The sequence below is a fragment of the Eptatretus burgeri genome, chromosome 20, assembly GCF_056783735.1.
Source record: "Eptatretus burgeri isolate ZD-2024b chromosome 20, Ebu_testis_v1, whole genome shotgun sequence".
In the NCBI taxonomy this organism is placed as follows: Eukaryota; Metazoa; Chordata; class Myxini; order Myxiniformes; family Myxinidae; genus Eptatretus; species Eptatretus burgeri.
In genome coordinates, this window is record NC_140980.1 from 1,179,540 (window position 1) to 1,202,858 (window position 23,319).

Below are 23,319 nucleotides of genomic sequence, written 5' to 3' on the forward strand. Positions count from 1 at the left end.
AGAGAGAGAGAGAAACAGAGAGAGAGAGAGAGAGAGAGAAACAAAGAGAGAGAAACAGAGAGAGAGAGAGAGAGAGAGAGAGAGAGAGAGAGAGAGAGAGAGAGAGAGAGAGAGAGAGAGAGAGAGAAAGAAACTTCGCGCTTTTTCGAGAGTTTCGACTTCGAGAGAGGAAGCATAGAGAAGATAGATGGACACCGTGCATGTGTCCCGTACTTGAGTCAGTCACTCAATGATACACAAATCCATGCGTACAGGACGTCCACTAACCAGTGAGGGCGGTTTCACACTGGCGCCATATAGACATCGTTAAATACATTCCCTATGGTTGTTATAATTGTAAATAATACAAGAGGTTGAAGCCTCTATTATAATAACCAATGAGTTTCCAACAATATGCCGTACGTGTATCGTAAAATTACGAATATTACATCAAACAAAAACTACTCAAAAATACATTGGCCTATTTATTACTGTTTCTCGCGGAACCCCTAGCGGCCGCTTGCGGAACCCTAGGGTTCCGGGGAACCCCGGTTGAGAAACACTGGTCTCGACCATACCGTAAACACTTGCGACCTCTTCTCTGAAACTACACACACAATTCTGATGAAACTCGATCACAATCTTCATCACCCATGATGCACCAAAGTTTGTTCTTGGCAATAAAAAATTCGGGCCCGAACGGGGTCTCCGGAGGGGATCTATTGGGGAGGGGGGTTGGCCTCCAAAATATGTGTTTGCTTTCTTCTCAGAAATTACACAGATAGTTTTGATGAAACTTGACCACAACCTTCCTCACCCAGAATGTACCAAAGTTTTTTCACGGCATTAATATATATATATATATATATATATATATATATATATATATATATATATATATATATATATATATATATATATATATATATATATATATATCAGGCATTTCCTCCCAGAATATGTATATACTTTGTTCCCCATTACATATTTTGTGAGTCATCCACGCCTTCCAATAGATAGTTCCCATGGTAATCTTATCCAGCCGCTACCAGGTGAATGCCCAGGGGTATTGCCCATGTTGTTTTTTTTCCTCTCCTTGCATCCATTTTACTATAACAAAAGGAAAATGCTTGTTTCAATGAACTTTACCATGTTTAGAGATTATTCCTGTCATATAAAATATTTGAGAGATATATATTCTTACGGATGTGGTCGAGGGGGTGAACGGGGGATAGATGAGAAGAGTTATTTCATTATAAGTTTTGGTGCAATTCCCATAAATAAGTGTCGAGCATGTGGTTATTAATATCTAGTCCACCCCCGCCAAACCGGCCCAAGTCTCTGTAACTCAACCCTGCCATCCCTTCTCCCTCTCCCGACACCCTTGAGCCTTCCCCATCATTTCATGTTTCTGTCCTTTTATGGTATCCCCCCTCCCCCCCCCCACCTCATGACCAAGGAGCATGACCTCTCAGTGCAAGGCCACCAGACGTGCTGCAAACATGCCCTTATTAGGCGATTTGACTGGTTATAATTACTAATGAGCACGCCACACTGCAATCGTGGAGTCAGCAGAAGACCACCAGACAGTCCAAGGACATGCCCTTACAAAGACATCTGTTAGGCCACGCCGTCCGATGAGCATGCCTCACGTGTGCTTCAATCGGCTCCGTGAGTGTTATAAAAGCGCAGACAGCGAGTGCACGTCGTGTCTGCGGTGAGTCTTCACGAACTGTCGTGATGAACATGCAGCGGTGTCCCGTCTTTGGGTTATGCGCTCGTGTCTTGGTACCTGCTGCTGTTCCTCACCCATGCATCTGTGGACTGCTGCTTGGGAGAGGCCGTGAGCCGAGATCCGTGTCGGACTACCGCATGCCCAGGCGAGTACGTGAAGGATGGGCCCACACCACATGCTCGATCGTTGCTGTGCAGATAGGTTCCTTCGTCTCGTCAGACCCCTGCTGAGTCTTGTCTTCCTTGTCGAATGAAACAGAGAAGACGTATTTGTAAAGCCGTCATGGTTTAAGGACGTGTTGTCTTATTTATCTATTCAATGGTGATCAGTGGCCATGCTTTCTCCCCTTCTCCCCATTTGCTCTGTTAATAAACCCCTGTTTTGATGCAAACTGGTGTGGTCATCGGAAGCGGGCTCTGTAGCACTTAACATCATTGGCTTATTCCCAAAGAGCAGACCCAGTATCATGCAAGCAAAAAAGCGAGAGCAGACCCGGTCTCAGACGAACAAAAAAGCGAGAGCAGACCCGGTCTCAGGTGAGCAAAAAAGCGAGAGCAGACCCGGTCTCATGCTCGCAAAAAAAGCGAGAGCAGACCCGGTCTCAGATTAGGAAAAAAGCGAGAGCAGACCCGGTCTCAGACTAGCAAAAAAGCGAGAGCAGACCCGGTCTCAGATTAGGAAAAAAGCGAGAGCAGACCCGGTCTCAGACTAGCAAAAAAGCGAGAGCAGACCCGGTCTCACACGAGCAAAAAAGCGAGAGCAGACCCGGTCTCAGACGAGCAAAAAAGTGAGAGCAGACCCGGTCTCAGATTAGGAAAAAAGCGAGAGCAGGCCCGGTCTCAGACTAGAAAAAAAGCGAGAGCAGACCCGGTCTCAGGCTAGCAAAAAAGCGAGAGCAGACCCGGTGTCAGGCTTTCTTGCTCAAATTAGTGGAGTGGATCCAGTTTTTAGTTTTGGTTGGAAGTGCCTTCTTCTTCTTCTTCTTCTTCTTCTTCTTCTTCTTCTTCTTCTTCTTCTTCTTCTTCTTCTTCTTCTTCTTCTTCTTCTTCTGTAAAAATGTGTAATCCCACCTGCCCCAATCTTAGACAAAACATACTTGTATTAAACAAGGACAAATGTGTCCAAGAGCAGTGTCCTCAAGGTTTTGTCGGCGAAACAAAAAAACAACAACAACTTTCGATATTTCGTCACGTGCCTTGATTAAGCCAATAGCGAGACCCGTCATAATGTATTTACGTATTTACGATATATAGTGTCTTTACGAAGTAAATCGTGTATTTACGAAATTACAATACGATTAATGGAATAATATTTAAATAGTAACGTGAACTTTTCGAAACTTTAAAGCAAATGTCCGAATATATTTAAAAGTTCATGATCGACGCTCTCAAAAGGCACCATCAATGTGAGGATGTGTACAGGTGTTTAGTATTTAAGGAGATCCGGATCTTGTATATACAAGAGCTGAGTCCTAGAGGTTAAGGTTTTGTCTTCAGAAGAAGAAGAAGATGAAGAAGAAGAAGAAGAAGAAGAAGATGAAGAAGAAGAAGAAGAAGAAGAACAACAACAACAACAACAACAACAACAACAACAACAACAACAACAACAACAACGCCGAGCTCTCTATGAGCAGCGTTCACTACGCGAGATGCTGCTAAAAATTTTATTGAAGCTTTTCCTGATGAAGCTGTTATGTGAGTGATGCGATTCTCCGTCGATCAAAACCTGTTTCGATTGAACTTTCATTTATTTTACAGGGAAGGAACTCTGAGGGCTGTGGACACATACTTGTCTACATGAGAATGAAACCGTCAGACAATAGACAGTCAGAATGTTCTCAGGTAAGTAAATACAAAAGTTTCTCCATTTTAGTTTTAATCACATTGTTTTTGCACAAATTTAACTTTTTACCAGTCATTTAATCAATATTGGGCCTTTCGATCGGTCCAGGATTCGTGTTTGTTTACCTTTTGCCAAAATCCCAAACAACACCATTGTACAGTTTGATTTGGGTGAGGGGAGCTTCATGTGCAGCATCCTCTTCGTTGATGTTTTGGGCCGGCGTATTTCTTGGCATCAGCATTTTGAAGTTTAAAGATCATCATGGTGTATACCTGCTAGTTTTTAAATTATTTTTTTCCCCATCTTCAGTGTGTGCACGTTGAAGGAGCTGGGAGCGTGATCTTGCAGAGAGCAAAAGATAAGAATTTCCAAGGGCCAAGAACAAGTCAGCGTTTCACCTTCAATCGCGTGAGTACCGAGTGCATCGGTTGCACGTTGGGTTGAATTGAATGATGTGAGAGTGTTTGTTTGAAAATTATTTCAGCACGGAAGACTCATCATCAGGCAAGTCACTGTCGCAACGAGAGATCGTCAGACTGTTCTGTCCACCGTCATCCTTGCGGCCTCTTCCAATGTTAGACCCAGACGGTAAAGTAGTGACACGGCGGTACCTCCTTGCGCATCGTTGGCCTCGAGGAGTCTTCCATCTGTCCGTGGCGTTGGTACGTATGGAAAACTGCAACATCTTGGTGATAGCAACGATGCCCAAACTACCGCAACTCCACAAGCTTCACGAGAGTTCAGCTGTTAAGGGTTAGTTTATGGACTTCTCAGTCGGTTGTTGAGGTCCTGCCAAGGTATTCCAAAGATGCGCCTGGTAGCTCACATCTATGCAAGCGTTTATGATTTTTGTCCATGTCCAGGTTTCACGCCGATTGCAAAAATAAAAAATTGGGACAATCAGTGCTTTGTCCAGCCATGACTTCTGTCGTTGATTCACAGGAGACTTCCATGTTGGAGGAAGTGAGGCTCTGCTGACTGGGCGAGGGCAGCCTGGCATAGTTTCCTTGAAGATGTTATTCTGGACCCAAGGAATTCAAACTGTTTCTGCCGACAGAGTGCGCATCATCCATCACTGTTGTCGAACTTGGGGTTTCTTGAATAAGTGACTGGATCTTCGTCTTGGGCCAGCTCATTTCTGGCCGAAGGTGGCCGCGTCTCTGTCGAACTCCTTGAAGGCTGAGATGTGCTGAATGTTAACGTCCCGCGGTCGCCAGCCTCAAAAGAGCTCCATTTTGCAATTCGAGAGAAGCAACGTCAATTTTAACCAAAACCTAAGGTCATCCAAATGTTTTCATCGCTTCACTTCAACACTTATCCTCCCCGGGGTTTCGCTCATCTTTCACGATACGAACACTGCCCAGTACCGACTGTTGATGTCCTCTCAAATGCACTCGTTCAACTTGTCGTACATACAGAACACATCAAAAATGAAGACTAATATATACGCTTTGTTCAGCGTTTCACCTTCAATCACGTGACCAAATCATTCTGTAGACATCGACTTGTAAGGAGTGACGAACATCGACATTAAATTAAATAATTATATTTCTAACCAAGCTCTTTCACAAAGTGTTTCAGGTGCAAGCTTAAATTATTTTTATTTATTTATTATTATTTAATGACATCCTGGGGGAGGTCGGTCGATGAAGAAAACGGATTTCTTTTCCTCCCAGTCCACCTGCAAATGTTTCATTGTCCAATCAATGGACTGGAAAGCTTTGCCAAGCAAGTTTATACGAGTATAATAAAACTTTTTTTTAAAAAAATGTAAAAACATGGAGGGATGAAATCTCAAATAAAACAACCAAGCAAGGTAGGAATTATTTGAGAGCACAATACAACACCACAGTCCTCATATGGATTACTATCACGACGTCTTTTGACATTTTACTTTTGTTCTGGGATTGTGATGAATGAAGAAGAACAAGAAGAACAATAAAGAATGACACCACATTACGATGGCACAATACGACACGACAATCCTCTTCTGGTTTAGCATCACTATGTCTTTTGAGGTCGTTCCATCCCAATCCCACAACAAAAGTAACATGTCAAAAGATATCATGACTTGGGAGTTGGAAGGGGGATTGAGTACTTGTGGTTTGGGGCAGCTAAGGACTTGAAGAAGAAAGAGGGGGTGACAGAGTTGGTTTGGGGGAGGGAGGGCAGAGAGGGGACAGATTTGGGATTGAGGGGTTTGAGGCTTTTGAAGGGGTTGGGGATTGTGATGGAGTTGAGGACATTGGGTTGGGAGTGAGTTTGAGGATTTGAAGAAAGGGGGAGGGGAGCTCAGTTTGGGTGTGGTGGGAGGGGGATAAGACATGAAATTGTGTGTGGGTGTAGGAGGGGGTGGGGTGGGGGGGGGTGGAGTGGTTAAGGACCCGAAATCACATTTTACATTATGCAGAATTTCCATGGGTCCGTGATAATCTTGTTGACTCTTTTGGGTCCTCAAGATATATTGGGTTATCGTGGTCTTTTAGGTCCTCGGGATCTTTTGGATGTCCTGGACTCAAGAGACTCTGAGAACACCTTCACTCGGGTCGCCAATTGTGCTTGTGCCAGTGATCAGATGTTGATGATTTTTTACTTCGACTCCTTCACAAAACTGTCTCCTTTCCATCCATTGATTGTTTCATTTTTCAAAATGTGGAAAGCATTTTTATTTCTCCCCTCCATTATTTTTTTATTTTGCTTGCATCCACTGTCTTCCTTTTCTCAACACCAGCCTCTGCTGCCTTCCAGGTGTGCATGGCTTGTTTAATATCCGGTTCAAATGTGTGTTCCGGTAGGTTTACGGACCCGACACGACCCAGAAGTGTTTGTTTGATGGGACCGTGAAGCCGCTTGTGGGCAACTTTCTCGATGGACAAAACTGTCTCGTGTTTACATATGGGGTGACCAACTCTGGGAAAACGTATACGGTGCAAGGTAAGGTGGCCTCGGTCGTTGCTTACGCCATCATTTTGTTTTTGGAAAAACTCAATGATTATGGTTCACCATTTTGAAATGAGAAACTCTTTCTTCAAAATGTTGAAAATTATGTTTAAAAGACAATTAGAATTGCAAATTTCATGCCAGCAACAGTGGGTGAAAAGTTCCCCTGCGAGCAGAAGCGAGTTGGTGTGAACACACACACACACACACACACACACACACACACACACACACACACACACACACACACACACACACACACACACACACACACACACACACACATTGTGCGTGGGCAAATTACCTCGTTTAGCATCCATACGTCATTTCTGAAGTCGTGTATTGTGAAATACATGAATGATGACATCCATAGAACGTTGATTGAGGGATGCCAACCGCCATGAGAAGCTGTCGTTTTGGTCATTAACCCTTCGTTAAACGACAAATCGATATGTTAAAGCAGGACTGTCTGTCCCCGAACTACTCCCTCAGTTTTGGGGCGAGCCACACCAAATTCTCTGCGCAACCTTTTGGGGTCCGAAAGGGTGTCCGAAGGTGGGTGGGAGGTTTCATAAATTTCTCAAAACCTTTTTTGTTGTTGACATTTTGGGCTCCACCCATGTGAAGCACAGGTACCTCGATCGTCCTTACTATCATTCATGGTCCGGTGTTTGTTTGTCTGTTTGTTTGTTTGTCACGCGACTCCTCCTACAGTTCTGAACCGATTACATCTCGACTTACTACATAGGATCAGCATGACCCCAATGAGTGAATGAGGGTGTTTTTATCTTGGCCGGTAGTCTGGGGAACGTAAATTTCCATGTAAAGGTGTATCGTGTATCACCGTCTCCAGGTGAGGTGGGGTATTTCATGTGCCCACCCTTTGCAGGATAGTATTGTTGTCCCTACATTTTCCAGTGCGGTGAGCTGTTTTGAATTGTATTAAGCAGTAGGTATGTTTTTGCTTCATGCACGTAACCCGGGTTATTTATTTATTTTCGGGAGAGATCGAGGCAGCTGTCAGTTGCCTATACACCGCCCAAATGAAGGTATGTGTCAGAAGAACGTGTTGCGCGCTTCGAGCAAGATTGCCCGTCGGGCGGGTACTCTGCTTGTCGGAATAAAATACCGTATGGTAATTGATCTGCCATGAATAAAAGTGAAGCTTCTATTCTTACTTCCCTGAACTACCGCAACACCCAATGGAGGTACAGAATGGCGATGGCATCACACAAGCAGCAGAACCTGAATGATCTCATTCACATTGACCTTGACTTGCAGGTTTAATGGGATGATGGAATATCATCCAGAATAAGTTCAAGCTGTCACGGAACGATCCGGAAGCATCCTCTCTTCCCCCCTCCCCGACTGTCGCTCGAAACTTTAGGTGGGACAGAAATTGGCAAAAAATCTCCTGGTTACAGGACCATGAACCTTGAACCTCCTACCAGGAACATGCAAGCTGGAAGAAGTTGTGTGACTGCCCTTTCGTAAAGACAACCACTTAGATCTCTGGACCCCAAAACCAGCGTCGACGTCACGAACCATTGGAACTTCACCTCCGCAAACGGCTCCAAAGGAAGCGTGTGCACTCTGTAAGAAGATCTGTATTCGTGTGACCGACCGGGTGATTGCTTCCGTGAACACGTCCTTGATGTATAAACCAACGGTGCAGATCTCTCCAATTGACTTGTTGGACGTTCCAATCCTCCTGGATATTCGTTCAGTCTCCATCGGTTAGCACCGTTCGCTTGCCCTCGCTATGATCCGACTCCGTAATGCGAGTGTGACATCGTGTCCCCATCTCTGACCCCAAGATGGTATGACATGATTTGCTTCATTTTTTCCCCCACCCTCCCTCCTTCCTCCTGTCCGCCCCCCCCCCCCACTAAAGGCTAAAATTGTCGACTGTGTGACAATTGATGAAAACTGATTGTTTCTCAAGTTCGGGGTCTGGTGAGAACCTTTCGTTTTTATTTATTTGTTTGTTTGTTGTGTCGATCTCGGCTCGCAGGACAACTTGCATACCAACGACACGAAGACCTTGGTAGACAGGTACTTTGACATGGATTGTGTGCATGTTAGTAGACGGCGGACAACGCATCGAGATTTTGACCCTGGGCTCGCTTCATCATGAGCTCGGGTATCTGATGGGAGCACAAACAGGACAACCGGAATGTATAACGACCTGAACAGTGTTGCTTCTCGATTCCAGATGCATCGCTTTGTTTATAACTTTCTTTTTTTCTATCCACCACCCTTCTCCCCCACCACCCCAACCACCAAATAAATGAATGAGTCGAGTGAATATACCTTTTTGTGCTTCTCATCAGGAACGTATTGTCATGTTTTTTTTTTTTTGTTTGTTTTTTTTTGTCATTTGATACCAGGTGTTCCTGGGAATTATGGCCTGCTTCCACGATCACTTTCCGTCATATTCAATAGTCTGCACGGCCTCATCGACGATTATCCCAAATGGCGTCCATACATGAGCTGCGGTGCGATTTTTCTGTCTCTGCAACAAGCGAAGCACGAGGAGGCCACCAAAGCGGCCATTTTTGCAGCGGCCACATCGAAGAAGGTAGAACAGTACCCCCCGAACCGAGACTTCGCCAGAGATGGTGTTGACTCACTTGTTTGAATAGCCTGGCGTTGTCTTAACGGTCACGGCGGCTGGCTTAGTCCTCAGGGTCTTGAGTTAGAGCCCCTGTCGGTCCGTTGATACAACACCGGGTGGGTTGACTCATCCTTGCGAGGTGGGGGAAAAAAACGAGTACCGGCTCACTGGTAACAAGGAGCACTGCATCAGCGGCACAGATACTCTCCCATTAATGATGCAACCGGCAGCCACAGAATGCACGCAAAACAACAACTTGTTTGAATGCGGATCTCATTGGTTGAGGGCATTGTCCTGATGACATGATAATTGTGCTGTTATCGCTCGTCTTGTGTCGCTGCAGTCTTTTTTTGTGTCTGTGCGTCTGTCGTCCTGGTTGATCGAACCTTCTCCTTATTCCTCTTCTTCTCCAAATGGCTTCTCTCACCTCCCCCAGTGTGCGTGCGTGCACAGTGATTTCACGTGGAATATTTGTTTGTTGTCAACATTCAGGGATGCTCTGGTGGTGAAGACTTCATCACGGCATCCGGTGCATCCGGTTCTCAAGATGGTTCGAGCACTCAGGCTGAAGGTGGGCATGTTGATGACGTAGACACGAAGCTTGTGGTTTTTTTTTTTTTGTGCACGTCTTGCTTCATGCTCTCAGTGATGCAGACCCCAATTTTAATTTTGCAGACCAAAACAAAATAATTGCGAGAAAAATGCCCAGAATTCATCTCTGGCCATCTTGGACCCTGGATCTTCCATGGGGTCCTAAGGGGGGGTGGGGGGCTGCAACGCGGCCTATTGTGTTGGGATAATGGCACGGCAGTTTTTCAATCCGAGCCAAGACGTTGCTCCTGTTCTGCCTCTCGCTCAGGTTCTTCAAACCAGGTCGACGACAAAACGATATTCGTGGATGGAGATCGCTTTGACGTGAAGCCTGAGCACGGCCGTTACCTGCTGTGGGTTTCCTACTATGAGGTGTACAACGAAGTGATTTACGATCTCCTGTGCCAACCGACTGCGGCCTGTGTGAATCATGCGAACACACCGCAGTTGGCAAGAGATCCGGACGCCACGTCGTTTGTGAAAGGTCTGGTGGGTTTTCATTTTCTTTTGACGTTTCGTTTGAGGATGTTGGAGAAGCATTGTCGTGACCTTTTGAACTGCGGGAGAACCTTAAAAACGATTCACAGCATTAAAAAAAAAAAAATCAAAACGCTTCGAAAATGTCCATTAAAAATGCCTCACTCTGCTAACTACTCCATCAGGAACAACTCATTCATTCTTCTTCTTCTTCTTCTACATCAAAATCTCTTCCTTTTCTCTTTGACAAAGCCGATTTCCCAAAACCTCCTCACTCCCAAACACTGAGTTCATCCAGCCTCTTTCACTAACAGACTAATTTTTCCTCCATGCCTTCAAGTAAAAACACCCTCACCTCCACAGAGACCCAGGAAGTCTGTCGCAAGTTATCCAGTCTCGGAATCCTGAAGAGTCAATTTTGCAGACGCTGTGTGCACACGACAAACATTTCTCCTTCACCCTCCCCCCCCCAGGATCCAGTCCGTACTGGATGCCCTCTGGAGGATTCTTGGTCTTCGTGGGGTACACGGGGTCAACAATATGGACACCACAGGGACTTTCAGGACCTAATTCCTTCGATACCAGGTCTCTTCGGAGAATCCTTGGCGATCGCTGGTCGGACTTTGTGTCCGACGAGCGGTTGCTGAGAGAGACTCAAACGAGACTTGTTACCTGCACGGTCCGTGAGCGTCAGCTGCGGCTGTACGGACACGTGGCTCGTTTTCCTGACGCTGATCCTGCTCACCAGATTCTCTCAGCGGGGGAGTCGTGAGTGGAGAGGTCAATAGGCTGACCACGTGCCTCGTGGTTGCAGCAGGTTCATCAGCATCTCAATTGGTTGGGGATGGGTCAAGCATCTGCCTGGAGGACGGCCAGACGGAGGCCCCTGGAGTACTGGCGGAAAGTTGACACAGCGACGCGCTGCTCTGGCGCTTACCTGACCTGATATGGTTGCAGGATAAAAATAACCTCGCTTGCAGCCCAGGTAACCACAACGAAGAAGAGTACGTGGGGGTGGGGCCCAATAGCAGCCATTACGGAGTCTTGCAGGCGGTGTGGCGGCTCTCACACTGACGCCTCATCGGCAAGAGTGCCCCTCCCCTCTAAAAAAATCGTGAAGATCACTGTTCTAAACGGTGACTCAACATTATCTCACGACAGTGTACAAGGGTGGTGTATAAAACTGCTTGAGTCGCGCTAAACTTCCAGATTTTTTTTTGACGATCTTTAAAATCCTTTTTTTTTAAATTAAAATTGAAGTACAGGTATATAATTATACACTGAGCAGGGTATCGTGTTCTATGAACTCTCGAGTTTGGTTGTTGTTGTTGTTGTTGTTGTTGTTCTACTATGACACTCGTCTTACCATGTCCCATCATGATCAGCCATCCTTGACGAGGACATCCATGAGTTAACATCTCGTCACGAGCTCGATTTTCGAAATTCCACCTTGTTGTTGAGGTTTGTAACACCTGTGGTCTTGTACCTTCCGTTTTTGCAGACTTGACCTGGGTCCACGTGAAAAGCATTCAGGAAGCTTTCGCGGTGCTCAATGCCGGCCGTCGGAACCAACGCATTGCTTCCACCGAGCTGAACAAGCATTCCAGCCGCAGGTGAGTGATTCGTTGCTGAAATTCCATCACGATCGTCCGATTCCACGCACGATGGTCCAGAAAATCTCGAATGGTATGATGTGTGCGTGTGCATGCGTCCGTCCTTGTCAGTCCACACCCAGTTCCTTGATGACGTGCTTGCATCGTTTGTTTCAGTCACAGTATATTCTCGATACGTCTGATTCAGCGGACTGACAGCAAGCGTCCTGTGGTGAAGCAAGTGAACGAGTGAGTACCTGTACCTGGACTTCGATCCCACCTGCCCACTCACAGCTAATTCCTCCCTCCGTCTCGTCGCTGGATTTGAACAACCCAAATTGTCATTTTTTGGGGATTGAAAGCGTCTGCGGTGTTAAACGAGGAGTATAAACGAACTAGAACTGCACTCGGTAGAGCACGTACCTCTCCCAGGCTGAACAGTTCACTTCTTGGGTCCCGCCGACAAACCGGATCTGCCTGGATCCGGACCTGAACCAAAATCGAATCGGCTTGTTCTCATCACCTACCTAACTCATCCACCAGGTTTTCTCATCATCCGTCCAAAACTTTTTGAAATATCCTGCTCAGCCAAACAAACAGACGAACAGGGGTGAATGCATAACCTGCAATCATCCACCTTCGGTGGCGGAGTTAACGAGAGGAATTTTAAATCGGGACTCCGACTCGTTACTGAGTGCCCAAACTTGGTGAGCAGATCGGTGTAAAGCAAGTCTATGTAAACACGTACTTGAAACGAATCGATTATCTGACTAACTTACCAACTTTATTACTTACCTGTTCCCCATCTCAACCAACCCGAACACGGACGACTAATGACAGCTTGGTTGAAAAGCCGTGCAAGGGAGGTTTGTTTAATGACTTGAGGTTCTTTGTCGCACTCTTCAGGTTCTCTGTTTGTGACCTGGCGGGTTCTGAACGATCGAGCAAGACGCACAACACTGGTGACCGTTTGCAGGAGGCGTGCAAGATCAATAGGTCTCTGCTTAGTCTTGGCAAATGCATCTTGATCCAGCGGCAAAACCAGCAACGGTCAGTCCACCATCCCGATATAATGGAGGGAATGTATATTATATGTGTGCGTGTGCGTGTATGTGTGTATGTATGTAAGAATGTGTCATCTACTCCTCCGAGAGGATTTGACCGAGGAAGCTGAAACTTTCAGGGATCAATGAGCGGACCCTGCAGTTATGTCCGTGCACATTTCATTTTGATCCATTTATTACCTTCGCAAACTTCGTTTGACGAAAGTTTTGTATTGACCCCTGTGTATTTATTTATTGGTAAATATGTGTGCGGACAACATTGCGCAAAAACTGCTGGACCGATTTGCATGAAATTTTCAGAGATGATGTGCAGTTACACAAGGACGCCAGGCGAAGCTTTTGGGAGCGATCGGGTCAAGGTCAAGGTCACAAAAAGGTCAAAATCGTTTTTTTGCGATTAAAGTGTCAATTTTGTTCCGATTTACATCAAATTAAGTGCAAAATGTTCAGTATTCAAATCCCGATCCACTGATATTGCGTATGGTATAGTGTTTGCAACCCTAGTTAGTCTGTGGAAGTCAAAGGTCAAGGGGGTCACCAAAATGGAGTTTTTGATTGGGGAAGCGTTGTGGACAACATTACACAAAAACCACTTCGCAGATTGTCATGAAATTTTGTGGATGTGTTTGGCATCACGAGAGGACAAATCGATTAGATTTTGGGAGCGATCGAATCAAAGGTCAAGGTCACAAAAAGGTCAAAATCGTTTTTTCGCGATTAAATTGTCAATTTTGTTTTGATTTACAGCAAATTAACTCCAAAATGTTCAAAATTAAATTCCCCATCATCTAATATGACACATGGTATAGTACTTTTGCCACCCAAGGCAGCGGTTGGGGGTCAAAGGTCAAGGGGGTCACACAAATTCACATTTATATCAGAAAGCGTTGTGGACAACTTAACGCAAAAAACAAAACGCAGAGAGGCTTTAATTGTTTTGGATTTGTTTGGCATCATGAAAGGACAAATCCATTAGATTTTGGGAGCGATCGGATCAAAGGTCAAGGTCACAAAAAGGTTAACATCGTTTTTTCATCATGAAAATGGTTAATATGTTTCCGATTTACATCAAATTAACTCCAAATTGTTCAGTGTTCAATTCCCCATCTTCTGAAATGACACAAGGTATAGTACTTTTGTCACCCAAGGTAGCGGTTGTGGGTCAAAGGTCGTGGGGGTCACGAAATGCATATTTGTATTGAGATACGTTGTGACCAACTTAATACAAAGGTAACTAGTGGCTGCGGCGAAGGTATGCGCTCTTCGAGTGCCCGTTCTAGTTTCTTTCATTTATTTCTTCCATGAGGAAGAAACTGTTCACACTACACTTGTCTGTGATGTCTAAGGCCACCTAGTCTCACCGAATGTCGGCATTCTTGAGCTGCTTTCACTGGGAACACCAGTACGCTCTCGGTTGCCATCGTATCGGTGGCTCGATGAGCACCTTTGACGTGCGACAGTCTCCTCTCCTGTGATTGGCTCTTGTTTGGGTTTGACTTCTTTCTCCCACCTGTTTCCACATCCCCTTTTTGGTTGTCCTCCTGATTGGTTGAGGAGAGAGTCAAGATGACATAATGGACTCAAGAGTATCACCATCTGTTGTGAATCATTATTTAATTTGGTTACATTTGCTTTGCAATGTCTTCTCTTCATTTCAAGAAACGTCAACAAACCTGTGGTTGCGTTCACCACCATCACCTCCACCTTCATAGTTGTTTCTGGAAATGTTTCTGCTTTCGACGATTGTGCCAACGATGAATCACCCCCTGATGAGTGCACTGGGTTTGTAACCTTCGAGTGTTCAACATGCTTGTTGTTTGGCGGGGGTTTTGTGATGGATTGCCGTATTTGTGATGTTTTTGTCCCTCAGCTCCCAGAAGAGACCGGTGCCGTATCGTGAGAGCAAGTTGAGCCAGATATTCCAGTCGTTCCTGTCAGGCCGTGGCCATGCGTGCATGGTGGTGAATATGAATCCCTCGGCGAACATGTTTGACGAGAACCTCCACGTGCTCAAGTTCTCTGCTCTCGCCAAGCAGGTCAGCAGCGAATCATGTGCACGTTTATTGGAGACCGGACTTTGTATCGTGACCAGGCTTGTCTGCACCAGCTCCAACAAACTGCAATAGGCCGACTGCACACCGCAGGCACGAAATGATCACATGACCCCATTCGCGCATAAATACAACCGTTGCCCTATGCTGATTGCTGATGAGCTTCGGAGGCATGAAACCGAAAGCCTCATAATGGCGGAACCACACAGACAAGCACTTATTGGATTGTTTAGTAAAACGAGTGAACCCACTCCCTTCGGGAGCGAATTTTCGATTCTTAGACAGAAATAATCAGACATACACAGAATTGCCTTATTTTAGTTTCGGTAGAATCACTTGCTCCCTCTGAGAATGGCCTGGTTGGGTTAAGTGGGGGGAGGGAGTGGGGGAGAAGGTTCGGGCAAAGCCTCCGGCAGGGGTGAGTAAACCACTAACAATTTGTACAGGTGAAGATTGTAAGTCATCTACCCTTCCTCCCGGGGAGGGAAGCTGGGGGGTATTATTTTTTGCATCTGACCTGACACTGCGTACTCACCCTCAAGTAATCCGTGCTACATGGGTCAACCCTCCACAACTTGCGGCACAGCGTGTCCTGCTCTCCTTCACTCAGCTCGTGCAGATTCCTGAGGTCTGTGGTCCACTGGCTGGCGTGAGTCTTTGGTTGGGAAGAACTTTGGGAGCGAGGCGGGATGGTGGGGCGCAACGAAATTGATAGAGGGAAGAGAGATGACCAGGCCCATCGGGCGATACGTGTTGGTGACACCAAAGTAACCTCGGTTGGCCTTCCACAGCTTGAGCTTTTGCCTAAGTTTCTAGACGTATCGTGAATCATAAAATGTTCTGCTTTTTCCTTTGTGCCGTGCAAGGTTTTCATTCGACATTCGTCTTTCAGGTTGTGACGTGCACATTGAAGCCGCCAAGGCCAAGCAGGAAACGATCGTCCATTGCTGGAGGCCCGGAACCTAAACGAAAGAAATCTATTGCCTTGGACAGTCCAAACCTCTCAAATGTTTCAGAGGAGGAGGAACACAAAGAAAATGAAGAAGATGATGAAGACGATGACGATTCGTCTGTAGAGGTTTGTACACTCTCGAGTCTCCTTACATGAGCATCTGTATACATGCATTTATAGATCTCACTGGAAAGTGATCTGCATCCCTCGGTCATGCACTTCGTCACAGGACACGTTTGATCGCATAAAGCAATTAAACATGCAGTACGAGGAGGAAAAACGACGTGTTGGGGAAGAGGTCGAGGCCACAGTTCGAGAACAGGTTGAGGACAAAGTTCGACTTGACACATCGAAGAAGTGGTCCACGATAATACATAACATGAGTAACAAGTACACGTGAGTATGTTTCGCCAATTTGTGAGATGCAAACCTCGTGTTGCGTGAGATTATTTTTGATTGGGCAGCCATTCGAAGCTTCTGGATAAATTCCATCTCGAGTACTGTTGCATTGTTTTGGAGAAGGGGTCGGGTCATCGTAACGGTTCGAACATGTGGACGGCAGGAATATGTTACAAAAGATGGAGGAGATGTACGAGCTGCGTATCGAACAGCGTACAGATATCCTTTCCTCTTCCTGGAAGAACTATTACGAGGAATACAAGGAAAGCACGAGTTTACAGTTGGAAGAGGAAAAGCTCAAGGTGCAGGTGTGTGAGCAAGTCGTGAAATCTTGGATGTACTCTGCCCTATGTGTTGATTCGCCGTCCGAGCAGCACGATCGTGCGGGTTACAAACTCGATGGAATAAAAGGTATTATCAAGTTTTTCATCGAACCCTGATGAGAACATGGAGATGACTCATTAATAATTGGGTCAAAGGTCAAAGTCACAGCAAATACAAATAGCTCCAACCAGCCTGTCCACCACGGCGCAGCACGAGACAGCCGGAAATATTATTTAAATCACTTCCGTGCTTGTTTGTTCACCACGAGCAAAGGTACCCGGCGTTGCCGAGCAACCCCTCCTCTAGTTCATCCCACCCCTCCCCCTGCCTCTGATAAGTTATGAATTGTGAGAAAATGACTGTTTTAAAACCCTGAGTAAAGTGTAAGAAACGTGATTCCACAAAGTTTTGGTGCGATAAACCTTGGGAGCTCAGAGACGTCGCAAACAAACAAACAAGCAAACGTCTCATTTGCTTTGAAATGTAAGATAACATCGCTCCAAGCTTCTTGTGAAATGGAATGACATCGTCAATGAAAGCAGATCGCACAAAAAGAGGAAAAGGTGCGATCTCGTGTTGAAAAAAAGTTTTTTTTTTCTTCTTTTTTTTAACGATACCAGATGACACTGAGGCACCGCACCACACCGTGGGGTCCGTACTTTACACTTTGATCCATCGACCAGTTATTACAAAGGAGAATAGCATGTACTGTACACCGCTCATTCCCAATCCCACATCCACGTGACGCATGACGTCATCGCTGTTTTTTTGCACAACTTTTTATCTGTCCACAACTTCTTGATGTCCCCAGACAGACAGATATTTTGATATAAACCTTCGGTGGCGGATGTAATTACCTCTATCTTCTCTTCATGAACAGGCGGAGTTAAAAACCCTGTGGTTGATATTAATGTCAGAGCTTTAGGCCGTAAACTCAACTCAATGCTCCGTGCTCTCTGGTGCAACAACTTCCACCAGGTTTTATTTCCCACCTGATAAAGTGCGGGGAAAGTGAAAGTTGGCATCACCGTTCACAGAAAATAAAATAAAAATCCGACAATTAATTTTCTCTATTTCATTCTCAAGTTTGGGTTCTGTTTGTTGCCATTCTCAAATCAAAGGTTTTGGGTTCGAATACAGCCGCATGTGGCAGTATGAAGGAATTTGACCTTGTGTCTGGAGAATTAACCGGACTCGGTGGTGTCATGGTTGAAGCGTCCGCTCCGAGTCTGGGAGGTCGGCGTTTCAAACCCGCAGCCGAGTCATACCAAAGATTTTTTAAATGGCACGTGCTACTACCTTGCTTGACGTTCAGCATTTAAAAGGATAGAGCATGGACAACCCCCATTGGTTGGCATCCATCGGGAGGAGGAGACTCCTCATTAGGAAATGCTCCGATGAGTGCGGTGAGAATGGCTGCGCCATTGCTGTGACGGCGCTGGTACCTCGAGTTGGAGCCAAAATGTTTAAAAAATGCCACAACGTCACTTGGTTGTTGATAAAATCCCAGAAGGTTCATTTGGAGACCATCGGAGAGGGGTGACTGTCACTTGCTCACCTGGTCTCATGCACACGTGATTATGGCTCATGTGGTTTGCTCCTTTTATGGTGATGAAGGTGTTGCATGCACGAGCACCAACACTGCAGCGAAAAGGGTTGCTGCGGTGGTGCGAGTGAGTGAGTGTCGGTGGTTTGTTTTGTTTTCTGACCTTCGTTTGCCTTGATTCCTTTATCCAGGAGCGAGACGAATACATTGCTCAGTTGGAGCAACAGCTAAAGAGCCTTCCAAATGACCTTGAAGACATTTGGGCGATTGGACAGATGGTGCTCCATGACCTGGAGGAGCCAAATGGACAAACGACTGATGTGGAAAGGGAACCGTTGAATTCTCCACCCATGGACCTTGTTCCACAAGAAGCAGAAGCTGCGACTGTGCAGTTGACTGGTGAGGTTGTTTTTATATCCCTGTACTAGTCCGGCAGATATGTGAAAAAAAATGTGCCTTTAGTGATACAAGCATGAAATTTGGCACACTGCCAGGGCAGTATCTTACAAAGATTTTTGGATATAGGGACATTCCAGATTCTTCCCAGAGCCAAAATGGCGGCCATTTTACAAAATAGCCGATTTTGTGTTGTACAAGGAGGATACATGTGGATACAACCATATTTAAGAAGCATACCAGTGGTTTTATTTAACTAAATATAGATTCTAGCAAATAAGAAATAGCAAATAAAGGTGACAAAGCGTGAATAAACCATTTATTTGGTCATTTTTTGGTGCATTTTTGCACTTTTGGACGGTTTTCTACAACAAACTCTTCAAAAAACTGTTATCAAGCACCATGGAATGACTGTTGTTCATTTAACACTCTTGAACTCAGAGGAAGTGCTTCTGTTTGATCCTAACATCAACTTACAGAGTCAAAATTATACAGTGGAACCTCTAGATCCAGGTAACAGAGTCTACTATGATGCATGGATACATGTGTACATGTTACATAATTATCATCTGTGATCTCTCTTGTCCCAGTTCTACTCTCTTGTACACTCCCCACCACAGTGACATAGAGCTGTGCACTGGAGTGCAGCCTTGACACACTTGCACTGTCCTCTGCATCCCTTTTTGCAGCCACACCTTAGTAAGTTGCCGACATGCCTCAGTTGCCTCTGGGAGGGTTGTCCAGTATATGTCCCAGCCATTATCGGTGTGAACCCACCCCCAGTCACTGGGCGATGGGAGCTCTGGTGTGGACACCATCATCTGGCCCCAACAGTAGCCGGCTTGGTAGGTAGCTCTCTTGATGTGCTGTTTCAGGGCTTCACGAGTTGGTGGGAGAGCATCTATTGATCTGCCATTCTGGGTGAACAGATGCTTGCGACACTCATTGACATGTTCCTGGCTACTGGTGCGATCATAGAGCACAACAACAAAACGCTCCAGTGCATCCATGTGGTCATCTACGGCTGAAGGAGTTGGCGTGGCAGCCAAGGCACAGAATGCTGCAGTGACATCAGTGACCTCATCACAGGCTTTCCAGGTTTCCCATGCTTTTTTCTTCCCCCTGCCTCCGAAGCTTGAAACGGTGTCGCATCCAGTGAGGGCATGGAAGAATGGCAAACCTCGACACTTGTTAGGTCCCAGTGCCACAGACATCTCGTGAGCTGCCAAGAACCTGAAGTTCTTTCCTGTGCCAAAAGCAACCCAGAGCTCATCAATGTCCAGACGTCCAGCTGCTGTCACCGCAAGGACCACGACATCAGTGTCTACTGTACGGATCGACACTTTGCTGTATCCCTGCCTCACAGCGTCTTCAGCATGGAGTAGCATTCTTGTGTCAGCCTCTTCATGGCTACAAGGGGCAAGACCAGCAACATCTCAGGCCTGCGTACAAACCACATCTTTGTGGTGCGTGCTGATGACTTGTTTGTCTGTGTCTGTTGTTGCTACTCTGGTGGCGAGGAAGTCAAACAACTCCATCTTGTTCTCATCTGTGCGAAGAAAGGTCTGCCAGTTTCCAGGAATGGAACTAGATGGCTCGACTCGTCTCCTGATGCCTTTGCCTCGCTTCTTCCTAGTGTCTGCCTTCAAACTGTCTGTGAGGTATTCATCCCAGACAATATCCATCCTGCTCGTATGCTGCAGCTGAGATGTGATGTATGGCAAGAATACTTCTGATGCATACTCGTTGAAGGTCTTTGCTGTGCCAGGTGGCAGCATACTGATGATCGCTGCACCATCAAGGATGATGACTTCAACTGCTGGACTAGCAGCAGCAGCAGCATTCTCCTGTGGAGGGACCAGATCTTCTAAGCAGCCAACCAGATCAGACTTTGTTCCAAGTCTCATCTTGCCCATGTGTGACAGTGCAGGGGGACATGCTTGGTTCTCATGTGCGAAGAACTCATCAAGATCTCCATCACGTATCTGGGACGCAATGAACAACCTGGAGAACAGGGAGCAGTCGTTCTTCAGAGATGAAACCTGCAGTTGTGCTCTTGACTTCTCTCTGACTGGAGGTCGGCTGAAGAGAGGGAGGTTGTTTCTCTTGATTGGGTCGGTGATGGGCTTTGTCTGGTTGATGTCTCTCATGGACATAGGAGTCATGCGGTTCTTGTCCCAGCTTCTCGATCTGGCGTACAGTATTGATAACTGCTGGGTCTGCCAGGTCTCTGCTGTCTAGCACCAGGAGATCCTTGCTGTCATCACAAAATGGGTTGCCCATCTCCCCCATGACTTGAGTGAGTGAACGCACATCTTTAGCAAAGGCTACCTGTGTGTGCTTGGTCTGCTCGTGGTGTTTGTGAACAGCCTTCTTGGTCTCTGATGTGGCCTGGAACTCAGCGATCACTCTGGCCATCTCTGGACCAGACACCATCCAGCGGCGTAATGCAGCGGGATTCTCTGTCAGGCCTACAGCTCCTCCGTCACCCTTAACTAATGCGTTATTCTGCTCGTGGGCTTGGTCGATGGCCATCGCAGAAAACGCATGAGTGGTCTTCTTTACTGTGAAGTTGCCGGCAAGAAACTGCGTGTATACACTTGCATGTTTGGTCGCCAGTGTCACCATGTCGCGCAGGTGAACTGGTATCCAGTATCCGGTGCTTGAGTTTGGTCGAGTGAACACGTCCAGTCAAGACTGTTCCAAGCTGTTTCAACCGGTTGTTGTACAGACTTGTTAGGTCTGCCAGCTTGAACACTGGTGCCACAAGAGCGTCCATGCGGGCATCATCGATGTAGGACACCAGTTCTCCGAGAGCTATGCCATGATTGATATCATCCTGTCATCCAAGGTTCTCTTTGTGTCCCTTGCTTTGTTATAGAGGGAAACCAGACACTTCACATGGTACAGAGCATCTTGCGCCATCATATCTCCAGCACTCAGTTTAGCATTAAGTGAAAGCTTGTCTTCTAGTTTCAGAGCACATTTCCTGACTCGTCTGTCCAGGTCAAAGGTAGAAGCTTTGCGCAAAGACTCGTTACCTGCTGGCTTGTCACAAAAGAAACACGTTTCGAGCAGTGACTTGGTGCGGTCCACACTCTGACGGGTATACTTTCGTGTCATGCCTTCGGTATCCCCACTGGTTGTTTTCCTCTTCTCTGCCCGAATCAATTGTTTTGTTGGATTGTAGTCTGCATGAATCATGCCACTTAGCCCTGTGGTGCTGGAAGGTGGACTCAATACCCTCACCATCGTCCAAGCGGGACATGTCGAGAGATTTTGGCAAGCAGTCGATCTCACTGAACCTGAGGAGGTTGTCTGCCAGAGTCTGGTATCCAGACCCTCCTGTGCTTCGCTTGGAGTCAGCTGGACAATGAAGAGGCTCAGTGGTGTCCATCTGACACAGCACACATAGGTTCCAGTCTGTCTGGTTAATTGATGTAACAGATGTACTTGGCCCTCGCTACTGGGGGTCTAATAGTTTGAAATGCTTGGCAATTGTCTTGAACCACCACCAATCAGTCACTGTAAAATTGGGAAGAACCACCACCAAGCAGGGGATTAGTCTTTGGGTACACTACAGTGGAGTTATCACCTGAAAACAGAATAGCAGAGTTAAAATGTTTTCAACTACGAACCCCAGCCCAGAGGAGATGCATATATACACAATGGCGATCTTGGGTGATTGTCACTCGATGTCCCCAATAGGCCACCATGCATTATTTCTTTGCGCTGGACAGGACCATGTTAAACCCAAATCAATATGAACACACCATTGTAGTTTGAACATTTCTATTATGCAATCATGAAAATTAATACAGTGAGTACATCAATATCGATTTCGCAAATTTATGCATTTAATCGCGACATTGCCAGCTACCAGTATGTAATTAATAATGGAAATATTCATGGAGTCTAAGTTCCTTTCACCAAATTTGATTTTTGATCTATTTATATTTCCAGAAACAATATTCAGGTAACATTCACATGCATGATCATATTGCAGAGCTCTTGTTCCAGCCATGCATTATTGCGATGGTAAACTGTTATCTGTGTCCCTCATAGACCACCGTAGATGCATTTTTTAGTCAAATATGAAGTAGATAATGAAGCATGTGCATACTAGTTGATAATAATCATATTATACTCACTACATTGTGTTTTGCAGCAAGCACATATGACTTTGCTGACCTTGTAGGCAGAATTTGTTATTCGTGGCAGCCATTTTGTAAAATGGCCACCATTTTGACCCTAGGGGTAATCTGGAATGTCCCTATATCCAAAATGTTTCCTAAGGGTATGCTAGAACCGTGTACCAAATTTCATGCTTGTATCATCAAAGGCACAAAACTATCAGAATATTTCACATATCTGCCGGACTATACTAGAAACACCAAGCTTGGTGTTGGCTTAACGGTCAAGGTGACTGCTTTAAGATCTTCGGGTCTTGAGTTTGAGACCCTGTTGTGTCGTTGACATAATGCCAGGTGGGTTGACTCAGCCTGTCTTCCTTCTGAAGTCGGCTAAGCGATTAGCAGCTCCTGGTAACAGGGTTACTGCATCAGCAGCATGGCTGTGCTTCCAGAAGAATGATGTAACCAGCAGCCACAATCTGCATACGAAACAACAACAATAAGCTACAAACACACACTCCCTTTAGGAGCATTGGCAAGTTGTTCCCCCCCCCCACCCCGCTCCCCTTACAGCAGAGGGTATTTTTTGTTGTTGTTGTTGTGCCCATGACCTGACCCTGGGTATCACCAACACAAATGTAAAAGGAGATTGGCAACAGCTCTGCTTTTAACTGCGACATG

The 23,319-nt window shown here is 45.9% G+C and overlaps 1 protein-coding gene and 1 long non-coding RNA gene across 5 annotated transcripts in view; one reads left to right on the top strand and one right to left on the bottom strand.

Moving 5' to 3' along the window:
• The window catches only part of LOC147008251 (uncharacterized), a 298,248-nt gene that overhangs the window by 258,748 nt on the left and 16,181 nt on the right, over positions 1–23,319 (bottom strand). The window lies entirely within an intron of this gene.
• On the top strand, positions 3,398–18,552 carry LOC147008264 (kinesin-like protein KIF20A). Of its 4 annotated transcripts, XM_085865117.1 has the most exons (15): positions 3,398–3,555; positions 3,866–3,964; positions 6,352–6,490; positions 8,887–9,077; positions 9,606–9,684; positions 9,973–10,188; positions 11,683–11,794; positions 11,951–12,022; positions 12,680–12,823; positions 14,497–14,619; positions 14,708–14,873; positions 15,781–15,966; positions 16,070–16,236; positions 16,403–16,547; positions 18,301–18,552. In XM_085865117.1, the coding sequence occupies exons 1-15, from the start codon at positions 3,511–3,513 to the stop codon at positions 18,535–18,537; spliced, it is 2,121 nt and encodes a 706-aa protein (XP_085721243.1). In that variant the 5' UTR covers positions 3,398–3,510; the 3' UTR covers positions 18,538–18,552. The 4 variants fall into 4 exon arrangements, with proteins under 4 accessions (XP_085721243.1, XP_085721245.1, XP_085721244.1 ...); XM_085865119.1 differs by lacking the exon at positions 14,497–14,619; XM_085865118.1 differs by lacking the exon at positions 11,951–12,022.

Bases quoted from the DNA above. Each gene is read 5' to 3' on its own strand.
- LOC147008264 (XM_085865117.1), top strand. From the start codon at position 3,511: ATGAGAATGAAACCGTCAGACAATAGACAGTCAGAATGTTCTCAG. The intron at 9,685-9,972 runs GTGGGCATGTTG...CCTCTCGCTCAG, and splicing joins TTCGAGCACTCAGGCTGAAG to GTTCTTCAAACCAGGTCGAC. The intron at 14,874-15,780 runs GTCAGCAGCGAA...TTCGTCTTTCAG, and splicing joins TCTCTGCTCTCGCCAAGCAG to GTTGTGACGTGCACATTGAA.